At 42.9% G+C, this 14,307-nt stretch overlaps 1 protein-coding gene across 3 annotated transcripts in view; it reads right to left on the minus strand.

Annotated features, from left to right (window-relative positions):
- Nucleotides 1-14,307, minus strand: part of FMN1 (formin 1) — a 529,863-nt gene that overhangs the window by 27,533 nt on the left and 488,023 nt on the right. For all 3 annotated transcript variants that reach the window (XM_056545728.1, XM_056545726.1, XM_056545727.1), the window contains exon 17: nucleotides 12,940-13,089. In XM_056545728.1, the coding sequence (XP_056401703.1) occupies nucleotides 12,940-13,089 (150 nt within the window). The remainder of the gene's footprint in view (nucleotides 1-12,939; nucleotides 13,090-14,307) is intronic.

Below are 14,307 nucleotides of genomic sequence, written 5' to 3' on the forward strand. Positions count from 1 at the left end.
CATTTGGCTTTTTGGAAGCAAATTTTGCTCTGGGGGCATGCCGCATTTAGGAAGCACCTATGGTGCCAGGACAGAAAAAAAAAAACACATGGCATACCATTTTGGAAACTAGACCTCTTGGGGAACGTAACAAGGGGTAAAGTGAACCTTAATACCCCAGAGGTGTTTAACGACTTTTGCATATGTAAAAAAATAATTTTTTTTTTACACTAAAATGCTTGTTTTCCCCCAAATTTTACATTTTTACAAGGGATAATAGCAGAAAATGCCCCCCAAAATTTGTAACCCCATCTCTTCTGAGTATGGAAATACCCAATAAGTGGACGTGAAGTGCACTGGGGCGAATTACAATGCTCAGAAGAGAAGGAGCATCATTGAGCTTTTGGAGAGAGAATTTGGCCATGTGCATTTCCAAAGCCCCCCCGTGGTGCCAGAACAGTGGACCCCCCCACATGTGACCCCATTTTTAAAACTACACTCCTCACGGAAGGTAATAAGGGGTGCAGGGAGAATTTACACCCCACTGGCATTTGACGGATCTTTGGAACAGTGGGCTGTGCAAATTAAAAATTTTATTTTTCATTTTCACAGACCCCTGTTTCAAAGATTTGTCAGACACCTTTGGGGTGTAAATGCTCACTGTACCCCTTGTTACATTCCGTGAGGGGTGTAGTTTCCAAAATGGGGTCACATGTGGGTATTTATTGTTTTGCACTTATGTCAGAACCGCTGTAAAATCAGCCACCCCTGTGCAAATCACCAATTTAGACCTCAAATTTACATGGTGCACTCTCCCTTCTGAGCCTTGTTGTGTGTCCCCAGAACACTTTGCGCCCACATATGGGGTATCTCCGTCCTCAGGAGAAATTGCGTTACAAATTTTGGAGGCTTTTTTTCTTTTACCGCTTGTGAAATTTTTAAGTATGGGGCAACACCAGTATGTTAGTGTACAAAAATGTTTTTTTTTTACACTAACATGCTGGTGTAGACTTTACCTTTTCATAAGGGGTAAAAGGAGAAAAAGCCCCCCAAAATTTGTTAGGCAATTTCTCCTGAGTACGGCGAAACCCCATATGTGGCCCTAAACTGTTGCCTTGAAATACGACAGGGCTCCAAAGTGAGAGCGCCATGCGCATTTGAGGCCTAAATTAGGGATTTGCATAGGGGTGGACATAGGGGTATTCTACACCAGTTATTCTCAAACGGGGTGCCTCCAGCTGTTGCTAAACTCCCAGCATGCTTGGACAGTCAATGGCTGTCCGGAAATGCTGGGAGTTTTTGTTTTGCAACAGCTGGAGGCTCCGTTTTGGAAACACTGCTGTAGGATACGTTTTTCATTTTTATTGGGGGGGGGGGGGGGCAGTGTACGTGTGTATATGTAGTGTTTTACTCTTTATTTTATGTTAGTGTAGTGTAGTGTTTATAGGTTACATTCACACTGACGGCGGATTACACTGAGTCTCCCGCTAGGAGTTTGAGCTGCGGCTGCTGCAGCTCAAACTTGAAGCAGGGAACTCACTGTAATCCGCCACCAGTGTGAATGTAACCTGTACATTCACATGGGGGGGGCAAAACTACAACTCCCAGCATGCACTGACAGAACGTGCATGCTGGGAGTTGTAGTTTTGCAACAGCTGGAGGCACACTGGTTGGAAAATACTGAGTTAGGTAATAGAACCTATTACCTAACTCGGTATTTCCCAACCAGTGTGCCTCCAGCTGTTGCAGAACTACAACTCTCAGCATGTACTGATTGTCAAAGGGAATGCTGGGAGATGTAGTTGTGCAACAGCTGGAGGAGGCACGCAAGTACAACTCCCAGCATGCCGAGACAGCCATTTGCTGTTCCTGAATGCTGGGAGTTGTAGTTTTGCAAGATTTAGAGGGGTTCAGGCTGGAGATCACTGACAGTGGTCTCTAAACTGTGGCCCTCCAGATGTTGCAAAACTACAAATCTCAGCATGCTAAGACAGCAAACTGCTGTCTGGGCATGCTGGGAGTTGTAGTTTTGTAATATCTGGAGGGCTACAGTTTAGAGACCACTGTCAGTGATCTCCAGCCTGAACCCCTCTAAATCTTGCAAAACTACAACTCCCAGCATGCCAACACAGCAAACAGCTGTCAAGGCATGGTGGGAGTTGTAGTTTGGCAACATCTGGAGGGCGACAGTTTAGAGACCACTCTCCAAACTGTCGCCCTGCAGGTGTTGCTAGGCAACAGACTCCCGGACACGCGGCGTCATACTCACCTCCACCGTCGCCGTGATCACAGCCGCCGGGTAAGTGACCGCCGCTGCCGCCGCCGCTACTACACGGTTCCCCCCGCTGTGCCCGGACACCGATGGGTGGGCATAGCGGAGGGAAACCGAACTTTAACCCCCCCGCCCCCAGTCTGCTCTTGGTCGATCGCTCGGCCGATCAATAGCAGGGATAGGAGGGGTGGCAACCCTGCCATCTCACTCCTATCTCCTCAAGGGGGATCGAGGGTGTCTTGGACACCCCCGATCCCCCTTATTTTATCGCTGCGCCGCCGTTGATGGGCAGGGGGAGAGCGCTCCCCCTGCAAACACTATAGATGCCGTGATCAGAACTGATCACGGCATCTATGGGGTTAATGCTGCCGGGACCGGATCGCGGCCCCGGCAGCTGCGGTGGGACTCCGGCTGTGATTGACAGCTGAGTCCCACCCGCGATCTCCTGCGCTGCCCGCGGCAGAGCAGGAGATCGCTTGGACGTATGCATACGTCCATTTGCACGATTGTGTAATTCGCCTGGACGTATGCATACGTCCAATAGCGGGAAGGGGTTAATGCAAGTCTGTGGTAGGGGCGTGGCTTGCATTAAGGGGCGGGGCATCATGAGGGGCCGTCATCAGCCACGGAGCAAACTTAGCTCCGGAGAGCTGATGACTCGAAAGTGCTGCATGAGAGATCGCGGGGGTCCCCAGCAGCGGGACCCCTGCATTCAGATTTCTAGGGGCGGAGTACCCCTTTTAAGTTTTCTATTTATTTAAGTGAAGAATATTTTTGGATTCTTTTCATAATTGTTACTTACATAATTCCTTTAATGTTATTCTTCTATAATTTTTACCACATCCCCACCACCTTCTTGTTTCGGTAATCTGAACGCTTTTCACTTATTTACCGCATCCCTAACTGTTTTGGTTAACCATGTTGGTTTTCTCCTATTTCTAACACATTTATCCCTGTAGGGTATGTGTTTTTCACAAGATTTATTCAGTGCTAGCTGAGTACCCGGCGTTGCCCAGTTTTTCCTTCCTAATCCTTGTTGGGGATGAAAATCAACAAAGGAGGAAGCTTTTTACTTCATATCCAGTCCTCATATATTGTTGTCATATCCAGTCCTCATATATTGTTGTCATATTCTGACCTCCTATCCCCACCTCCTATCCTGACCTCCTATCTTGACCCATAATATGTGTACCAGGTATTGAAATATCTCCAGCTGTACGGAAGTTATGTGGGAACATACATTTCCCATTGATTTGTATGGGACTTTAAACAAAAACCCCAACCCTGGCAAATGGGGGTGAGTAAGGGATAAATTACCTATCCTATGTTTGTTGTTGACATATAAGTAACATGTGTGCCAAGATTCATGTTAATATCTTTAGCCATTTGGACGTGATGCTGGAACATACACACATCCACACACAGCTTCTAGCTTCAAAATGACAGACTTCCATACAAACTTTCAATCCCTTTTTCACACCCTTAAGGATTGAATTTAGAAAAATCCTTTCTCATTCCTCGTCTACGTCTTAAAAACAATACCTGTGAAAAAATTCCGCTTTCTAGGTCCAAGGGTTTAGGCTGGGCATTGATGAGTCAGTGAGTCAGGCCTTCTCTTTTTAAATATGTAGATGTGCTTAAAGCGAAACTGTCATGAAATTTTGGTGATCTAACCTGCACACAACCTTTGTACTGTGTGCAGGTGGTGTGTATAGCAGGCTTTCATGACAGCAATAAAGGCTTTTATTCAAAGCCACTGATGGTCGGATAGGCGTGGCGCGAGGTACGCGATGCCCCGCCACCGCCACGCCCACCACCACGCCTACCCCGTATGTCCGCGCTGTGCCATCCAGCAAGCGCTTGCCCCGCCGTAGTCTTCCTACTCAGTGCGCCTGCGCAGTGCTAGGTGCAGAGAGCGTGTTTCCTCTCTGCACCTAGTATCGAGAACAAACCTGCTCTGTGCAGGTGCACTGAGGAGGAAGACGGCGGCGGGAGCAAACGCTTGCTGGATGACACACAGCAGTACGCAGGTTAGATTAGCTTAAGGGCACATGCACTGGGACCTGTGAGTCAATCACACAGAGGTCCCAGTGCAGACATACGGGGTTGGCGTGGCGGTGGCGGGGCATCGCGTACCTCGCGCCACGCCTATCCGTCAGTCAGTGGCTTTGAATAAAAGCCTTTTTTGCGGTCATGAAAGCCTGCAAATTTCAGGGAAAAATATTGCTATACACACCACCTGCACACAGTACAAAGGCTGTGTGCAGGTTATTGCACCAAAATTTCATGACAGTTGCGCTTTAAAAATGTCCCATTAAGCTTGTGCACTTTTATTCCTAAGGACAAAGTCCCAATCTATCTCACTAGGGTTGAAGTTAGTGAAAATTGGCCTCCCTGTTTCCTTTGCTTGACCTGCAGGTTTCAGGTCCTCAGTCTATATCAGGGTAGTTAAAGTCCCCTATAATAATGACCATCACTTTTTTTGCTGCCCCACCTGTTTGTCTTATTAGCAGATTTTCATAGCTTGTATCCAGTCATGTCTCGCTTATCCCCACTATGTCATAGTCTTCTTCCAACATTAATATATCCAGTTCTTCAATCTTATAATTAAGGCGTTTGGCATTAGTGTATATACTGATGTTTTTATTCATATTTTATTTCCTCTGATCACTTATGTCTGATCTAACCCCTCTCTTTGGTCCACCCCCGGTTTTAGTACTTCTCCCCAGTTCTCTATCTACAGTATCTTCCCCATCTATATTGTAGTTCTCCCTCACCCCAGTCCCTAGTTTAGACACTCCTCCACCCTTCTGGCCATCATCTTCTCAGTGAACACGTGAGTTCTCAGTGAACCCAAACGCCTTCTTTCTACACTAGTTTGCTTCCCTGATATCCCGCTGCCTCTCTGGTGTGACACGTAGTACTGGTAATATTTCAGAAAATACTACCTCGGAGGTTCTTGTCTTAAGCATGCTGCCTAATCCCTGAAATCATTTCTTAGGATACTCTACCTACCCCTAACTTTGTTATTGGTGCCAATGTATACTATGACCACTGGGTTTCTTCAGTTCTTTCCGGTAATGCATCAACCTGATCCGCGATGTGCCAAACTGGAGCACCTGGAAGACAACGCAGTTTGACAACGATGGTCTTTGTGATCACTCATCCTGGCTTTCTCTCTAATAACTGAATCCCTCACTTCCAGCACTTGTCTGACCTGCCCCTCCCCTCATTACTGGAGCAGACGTCCCCCAGGTTGTCAGAGGCAGTGTGTTGCTTCAGCAGCGCTAACTCTGAACTGACATCCCCTCATCTGCCAATCGGGAACAACTTGTTGGGGTGTGCCAGAGCAGCACTAGCCTTCCTGACCCTTATCCCTCTACCCCACCTTCTGTTACACATATACCTGCCTCTCTCTCCTGTACCTCCATACCACTACCCCCCCCCCCAACACACACCTAGAGACTCCTTGCTCAGGTAGCAGCATACTCCTCTACATGTGATCCCTATTTCTATATGCTTCAAGTTGTTCATTTAGATCCAGGATCTGAGCTTCCAAATTCAAATGAAAAATACACATGAAAATTCTGTGGACAGCAGATAAAGGAAAAAATGACCAGAAGTAGTGAAATTTATGTTGTTCTATCAGTAACTATCATTTGGTACTTTAGGGATCAAGAGGGAAAGCATCAAGGGGTCACATATGAAATCACAAAAAAAAGTAAGCCTGTCATCTTTAAAGAAGACTTGAAATAGTTTTTTTTTTCTTTCTTTACCTTAGAAAAACTATAATACTAAATATTACAAAGTCATAGTATCAAATATTAAGAGTCTAAATGTAATGAAATCTGGAAAGAAAAATAAAAAAGTAGACAAGAGGTAGATGTGTTATGCAAAATCATCTGAAAATGTCTGCATTAGGTATATTACCACATCCCCTGCCAAAGCTTTACGTGTCCCAAGGGAGGCTGTGGATTCAACTCCAAAGTATAACATGCATCTGGTTAGCTTTTTCCCACCATGCTAAGTTACACTATGTAAATCCATTAATTGATTTATTAAAGTCAATAAAATAAATGTCACAGAGCCCCATGCTGCTCAGTTCCCAGGTTTATAGTGAAACAAAACTTTGAGGGAACATTAAAGGAAGGAGACATGGGGACAGGAGAATGAACAGCGTGCAGAAATCAGCACATTTTTTATTAGCTCTATATAATGATATAACTAATACATGACTAGGACTCTGAAGGGTGGCCACCTAGGTGTTAAGCAGTGGTGGTTTATAGAATAGTAAGATTTTGCAAAGAAATTCTGTGGCTAAAGTGGGCAAAAAAAAAAGCCAACTTACACTTAAAGTGAATTTGTCACTTCTTTCTGCTGCTAAGAGCTGCAGACTATTGGATAGATTTTACTATCGAAATGCAAACTGTATCTTACCTGAAGTTGATAGTGGTTGCCAAATTTTTAAAATCAACTTTTTCTTTGTTAGCCAAGTGTCAGGGAGGTAGAGCCAAACTGATCAAGTCCCATAACCTGGCATACCTACTTGCTCAGACTCTCCTCCACTTGATTGATATAAAGCTTAAGCAGCTTAGCTCCACCTCCTTGACACATAGCTGAGAAATAAAAAGGTGATTACAGCAGTTTGGCAACCGCCATCAGCTCCAGGAAATGTACAGTTTGCATTTATACACTATGGGGGAGATTCATCAAAACCTTGCTGAGGAAAAGTTGACCAGTTGCCCATAGCAACTAATCAGATCGCTTATTTCATTTTTTTCAGAGGCCTTTTCAAAAATGAAAGAAGCAATCTGATTGGTTGCTATGGGCAACTGGTCGATTTTTCTTCTGCACGTCTTGATGAATCTCCCCCTAAGAACTATCCAAAAGTTTCTGAGTTGCCCATAGCAACCAATCAGAACACTTCTTTCATTTTTTAAAAGGCCTCTGAAAAATGAAAGCTATTTGATTGATTGCTATGGGCAACTCAGTTATGTTTTATTAAATCTCCCCCTGGTGTTTTATAACTAGAGCAGAAGCAGAGAAGTCAGTTATAACTGAGGCCCCTCTGCCACATAAGACAGTAGTGTTATAAAGAGTACATGGTAGGTGAGGGGCCCTATTATAGATTTTTCATTGGGACTTAAAGGGGTACTACACTGGAGAACATTTCTCTATAAATCAACTGGTGCCAGAAAGTTAAACAGATTTGTTATTTACTTTAAAAATCTTAACCCTTCCCATACTTATCAGCTGCTGTATGTTCCACAGGAAGTTATTTTCTTTTGAATTTCCTTTCTGTCTGACCACAGTGCTCTCTGCTGACACCTCTGTCCATGTCACGAACTGTCCAGAGCAGGAGCAAATCCCCATAGCAAACCTATCCTGCTCTGGACAGTTCCAAAAATGGTCAGAGGTGTCAGCAGAGAGCACTGTGGTCAGACAGAAAGGGGAAAAAGAAAAAAAAAAGAACTTCCTCTGTAATATACAGCAGCTGATTAGTACTGGAAGGATTAAGAGTTTTAAATAGAAGTAATTTACAAGTCTGTTTAACTTTCTGGCACCAGTTGATTTACAAAAAAATGTTTTCCAGGGGTGTACCCCTTGAAGAGCTTCAAGTTAAGTCTCTGAACTGAAGGTACACTAAAAGCCCCATGGTGGGTTTAATTTGGGCAGTGGTAATATGGTAAAAATTCATGTAAAGACCCAACAATAAATTGCACATTCTGGCACAGAGGTGTTTGTTTTAGGTCCTCTATGATGTAAGATGGAGACTGAATGGATTATATTCTGAAATCTAGTAAATTTTCAGTCAGTACCTTGAAATGTTTTTCATGTTCTAATACCAAACAGTTTATGCAGTGTGGCCAGGTGCAATTTCCTGTTGAAAAAGGCAACTGCAATCAGTGAATACCAGGGCTCAAGTCCTGCAGGAACGCATGGGAACTGAGTTCCTGCACTTTTTACACAGCAGGAACACCGTTTCCATAAGCAGGAGTCCTGGAGGACCAGCCCTTGAGTGGAAATCTTGGGTGAGTTCCCACACTTTTTTTCCCCAAGACTTGACCCCTGGTGAATACTATTAACGTGAAGGGATATACTTGGTCTGCAATAATGTCTAGGTAGGCGGTATGTGACAAAATAAAATCTGCATAGTCTAATTCTGAAGTTCACATAAATTTGTACTACAGTCATGGCCGGCCCAAGACATTGTGCTGCCTGGGTCCAAGAGTGAAATTAGGTAGGCAGCAGTTCCCCCACATTATGTAGGTAGCAGTTCCCCCACATTATGCAGGTTACAGTTTCCCAACATTAGGTAGCATAGTTTCCCCACAATAGATAGCAGAGTTTCCCCACATTAGGTAGCATAATTTCCCTGCATTAGGTAGCGTAGTAACATAGTAGCATAGTAACATAGTTCATAAGGTTGAAAAAAGACCAGAGTCCATCAAGTTCAACCTATAACCCTAATGAGTCAATACTTAGTTGATCCAAAGGAAGGAAAAAACCCTCATACTAGATGTAAAAATTCCTTCCCGACTCCAAATATGGCAGTCAGAATAAATCCCTGGATCAACCTTCTGTCCCTATAAATCTAGTATACATAACCAGCGATGTTATTATTCTCCAAAAATGCATCCAAACCCCTTTTGAACTCTTTTACAGAGTTCACCATGACCACCAATTCTTTTCTTCCCCATGTGCATAACCTTACATTTATCAGTTTTGAACCTCATCTGCCACTTTCCAGCCTAAACTTCCAACCTATCCAGATCCATTTGTAATAGTGCCCAGTCCTCTAAAGTGTTTGCCACTTTACAGAGTTTAGTATCATCTGCAAAGATTGCTACTTTACTATTCAACCCCTCTACAAGGTCATTAATGAATATATTAAATAGAACAGGACCCAAAACGGAACCCTGTGGTACCCCACTAGTAACAGTCACCCAATCAGAATAAGTACCATTAATAACCACCCTATCACTGAGCCAGTTACTTATCCACTTACAAACATTTTCCCCTAACCCCATCCTTCTCATTTTACGCACCAATCTTATGTGGAACCGTATCAAATGTTTTGGAAAAATGCAGATATACGACATCCAGCGATTCACCCTGGTCCGGTCTGGAGCTCACCTCCTCATAAAAGCGGATCAGTTTAGTTTGACAAGACGGATCAGTTTAGTTTGACAGGACCGTTCCCTCATGAAGCTGATATGGGGTCATACATTTATTTTTTTATCAAGATACTGAAAAATAGCATCACTTAGGAAACCCTTTTTTCATACAAACCCAATTTACATACAACCGAGGTTAAACTAACAGGCCTATAATTCCAGGTAGTCGCCGGAGGGACATCACTTGCGCAACATCCCTCATCATACCAGACCCGACCATGGACCCAGGTGGCAAAAAAAAGGGTGGGGGGGGGCAGCAAAGTACCACCCCTGAAAAATTGCTACAGTTGTTCTGTGCAAACAGACCAGATCGATAAGCCTTTACTCTCCATGAGCATCAGTGGGTATTGGATGCCCATGATTCTGTTACCAGTTCACTAGCTGTCCTACATTGGAGAACTAACCAAGCCATACTGGGAACACCCTGCAAGACCTACTGTTCTGGAAATGCTTGGGCCCAGTCATCTAACCATCACAATTTTAGATTTTTTTTTCTGTAAAACTGCGACTGCAGTTCTTGAGTCAAAGCCAGAAGTGTATTTAACCCCTTAAAGACTCAGGGTTTTTCTGTTTTTGCACTTTCGTTTTTTCCTCCTTACCTTTTAAAAATCATAACCCTTTCAATTGTCCACCTAAAAATCCATATTATGGCTTTTTTTTTGCGTCGCCAATTCTACTTTGTAGTGACATTAGTCATTTTACCCAAAAATGCACGGCAAAACGGAAAAAAAAAATCATTGTGCGACAAAATCGAATAAAAAACGCCATTTTGTAACTTTTGGGGGCTTCCGTTTCTACGCAGTGCATATTTCGGTAAAAATAACACCTTATTATTCTGTAGGTCCATACGGTTAAAATGATACCCTACTTATATAGGTTCGATTTTGTCGCACTTCTGGAAAAAATAATCACTACATGCAGGAAAATTTATACGTTTAAAAATGTCATCTTCTGACCCCTATAACTTTTTTATTTTTCCATGTACAGGGCGGTATGAGGACTAATTTTTTGCGCCGTGATCTGAAGTTTTTATCGGTAGGATTTTTGTTTTCATCGGACTTTTTGATCACTTTTTATTCATTTTTTTAATGGTATAAAAAGGGACCAAAATACGCTTTTTTGGACTTTGGAATTTTTTTGCGCGTACGCCATTTACCGTACGGCTTAATTAATGATATATTTTTATAGTTCGGACATTTACGCACGCGGCGATACCACATGTTTATTTTTTATTTTTTTACACTTTTATTTTTTTTATGGGAAAAGGGGGGTGATTCAAACTTTTATTAGGGAAGGGGTTAAATGACCTTTATTAACACTTTTTTTTTACATTTTTTTGCATTGTTATAGGTCCCATAGGGACCTATAACACTGCACACACTGATCTTCTATGCTGATCACTGGCGTGTATTAACACGCCTGTGATCAGCATTATCGGCGCTTGACTGCTCCTGCCTGGATCTCAGGCACGGAGCAGTCATTCGTCGATCGGACACCGAGGAGGCAGGTAAGGGCCCTCCCAGTGTCCGGTCAGCTGTTTGGGATGCCGCGATTTCACCGCGATTGAGCAGCCGGGTCACTTTCACTTTCACTTTAGAAGCGGCGGTCACCTTTGACCGCCGCTTCTAAAGGGTTAATACCGCACATCGCCGCGATCGGCGAATTGTGGTATTAGCCGCGGGTCCCGGCCGTTGATGAGCGCCGGGACCGATGCGATATGATGCAGGATCGTGGCGCGATCCCGCTTCATATCGCGGGAGCCGGCGCAGGACGTAAATATACGTCCTGCGTCGTTAAGGGGTTAAAAGGAATGGAGAATATAAAAGAAGGACTTCTACTTCTCTTTCCCACTAAATCCACTTCTGACTTTTGTCTGACGTGTTTTGGAAAACTACCACTGCAGTTTTTGAGCCAGATACTTACTCAGACCCATTTCAAGCTAAAAAAAATAAAAAAAAAAAAAAACTTGTTGTGTGGCTGAGGAATCTCTTTCTAAATACCTAAATCTGTGTTTGTGTATATGGAGTTAACATGTATAGCTATCCTCTGGTTTATCACACTGCCATCCCAGCACACACTAAGGTATTACTGATATGTAAGGGTTAATGTTTGCACTTAGCTGCCACCAATGGACGATCATTATGTACCAGTTTAATGGATCATTGGTCACCTAAAATTTCCAAGTTTAGTTTCTATGTAGAAACAGCTGGAAAGGGCTGAGGTCCAACACCCTCTCCACAGAAGGCTGGCCCCAAAAAAACAGTTTCATCTTGCTCTAGTCAAAGGATGTCTCCTAGTTTTGCTCCTGCTAGTCAACCAGTTTAACCTGTAAAGTCCCATTCAGTAAAGGTCAGTCCTAGTCAGTAACTTGTTTTGGCTTAAGCCTGCTGCAAGTAAGATAACCAAGATAACTAACAACTACCCTAAAAGTGCAAGAAGCGCATTAAAGACTCTGCCAGTATAACTGTGACCAAACCTTGGCTGCTATAGTCACATGACACAGTGATGACAATAGGAAATATTTGGGAAAGGTACGTTTGTTGGTGACCAGCACCACGAGAACAACACTGGATTTCATAAGGTAGCATGATCAAAGTTTAACATTTTGATGAACTTGAAAGTGTTATTATAGGGTCAGGAATCCCTAAAAATCTTGATTTTGGAACTGGAGCTTCCCTATTTGCCCTCATTGTTGGATGCCAAAATTTAACCTAAAAGATCCATAGAAAGATTCTTTTTGCATCTACCTCTAGTGCCTTATAGAGGGTATATTCAATGAGCAGGGGTCTGTGCATACTGCATCATCCTTTTATACTTCAAATACATCTTTTACCTGTGTAATGTTATGGAGCTACATAAATAATAATGGTCATAATAAAATAGACTGTTTAACAGATGTGTTAACCGTAGACCTGCATACTCCAGTCCACTCTGCACATAGTATAGAGGGTAAGCTGTTACTTTTTATGTTCCTGATTTCTAGTTATTTCAGATTAAACCACAGGATGACAAATCCCAAGATGCTCATACATTTATCAGACTTTGACCTGCTACTACTTAAAGCAAACATCCTACTTTTTCAGTCCATTCAGAAAGTCAGGGGTTTGGGGCATTCGGCTGGTGGGGCCAGCATCAGCTTCACTTTAAGTCAGACACCAGAGAAAATGGAAAAAAAAAAAAAAAAAAGATAAGAGAGGAAAAGCAACAGAGGAGGTTGGGGAATCTGTTCCAAATTAGCAAAGGTCTCCTTTCATTTTACTAGCAAGTAATTGGAAGCGGTAAAGAAAAGTGTAACTTATCGGATCTGGCGTGTTTATCTTTTCGTGAGGACAGGCAGCCGCTGGCGGGTTCCCTCTGGAGCCCTGGGGGGGGGGGGGGGGGGGGAAATCACCTTCCCTTGATGTCCATTTGATCCAAAAAGAAAACAAAGGCGCCCGTGGAACTAGCGAGTGTAATTTGGGCAGCCCAGATGCTGAGTAATGCATGGAAGGGCCTTGATTGGAAACGTACCTTTCTGTGGAGAAGACTTTGCTCTCTCGTTTCCACACGGCCTTGAAGTCACCGCAGAATTCGTACCACACCACAAAGAAGGTATTGGGGCTGATTTCCTTCTCATCGGACTTTGGCTTAGCTCCAAAATATCTAACGGTTTCTTTAAAGCTGTGAGTGGAAAGAAGAACTGTCAGCAAAAAAGATCTCCTGGAGAAAAAAATATATATCTTCAACCCCCTGCTCCCCAAACTGGATTAGCATAAAGTTATTTGAACCTGGGCAATCCTGCAATCATACTTGTGTACATGCCTTAAGGCCAGGTCTATTCGATGAGATCACGCTATAAAAGTTACATAATCTTAGTGCCACTTTAATGTGAGTTTTTTGTGTGACTTATCTATGAATCAATGTAGGTCATCTGCATCTATCGCAAACAAATTGGGAGGTAAGCTTTCCCTCATCCAGGGTAACGATTTAGATCACTGCCATAGCACTTTGTTTAATTACTCTGGTCAATGCAGAGCGGCTTGTTGGCATCCAGTACATGGGGTACACTATCCCAACAGCTTTTCCCCCTGGGTCACAAGACAAGTTGCAGGTCTTTTCACTCATCTGGCAAAGCTTAAATATACCTCAAAGTATACATGCATAGTTTACAGGTAATTTATGGTCAAAATGCAGTCTAATGTGAATTCTGCATATTATAAAAATGGAGAAGCTGAGTAGATTAATATATAGTTCTGTTGGAAAAGCCTTGGTAGAACCTGTAGTTCATTGAGTTAAACATCTACACATTTATGACTAATGAGTTAAGAGGGTGGTCCTAACCAGTGACTGACAGTGTTTTTGTTTGTACACTTATACAGGGAAGTCTGTCAATTTTTGATTAGGATTGCCTGCTGATTCGACTGCATTTTTAATATGACAAGTTCTCTTTAAGCAAAAGTCCTGATAAAGAATATTTAGGTTAATGGCTTTAGGCTTGGCAGATTGATATACAGTTTTGGGAAAAGTCTCAGTATAATTTGTCATTTATTCATGTAAACCTTTGCTCATTCTATACTCCATGTCTGACAGTTCTCTTTATGCACACTTCTACACAAATAGCTGTTTATCATTGAGCATTGCATTGAGCATTGCGCTTAGTATAGCGGAGAATGAACAGAATTGTACATGAAGTAATTAGAATTGTCTTGGATCCATACAGATTGAGCAGTATATGAATTCAACTGTAAACTGATATTCTACTGATATTCTGATTTACTAATTAATAAAGTATATGCACATACAGTAACTCTGGAAATCTAGCTTCACTGAGACCTTGAGACTGCAATCGTTTAGGACTTATGAGACTCTGTGATGTCAATCATTTTCCTTCTGTGATTA

Source organism: Hyla sarda, chromosome 11 (genome assembly GCF_029499605.1).
Source record: "Hyla sarda isolate aHylSar1 chromosome 11, aHylSar1.hap1, whole genome shotgun sequence".
Classification (NCBI taxonomy): domain Eukaryota; kingdom Metazoa; phylum Chordata; class Amphibia; order Anura; family Hylidae; genus Hyla; species Hyla sarda.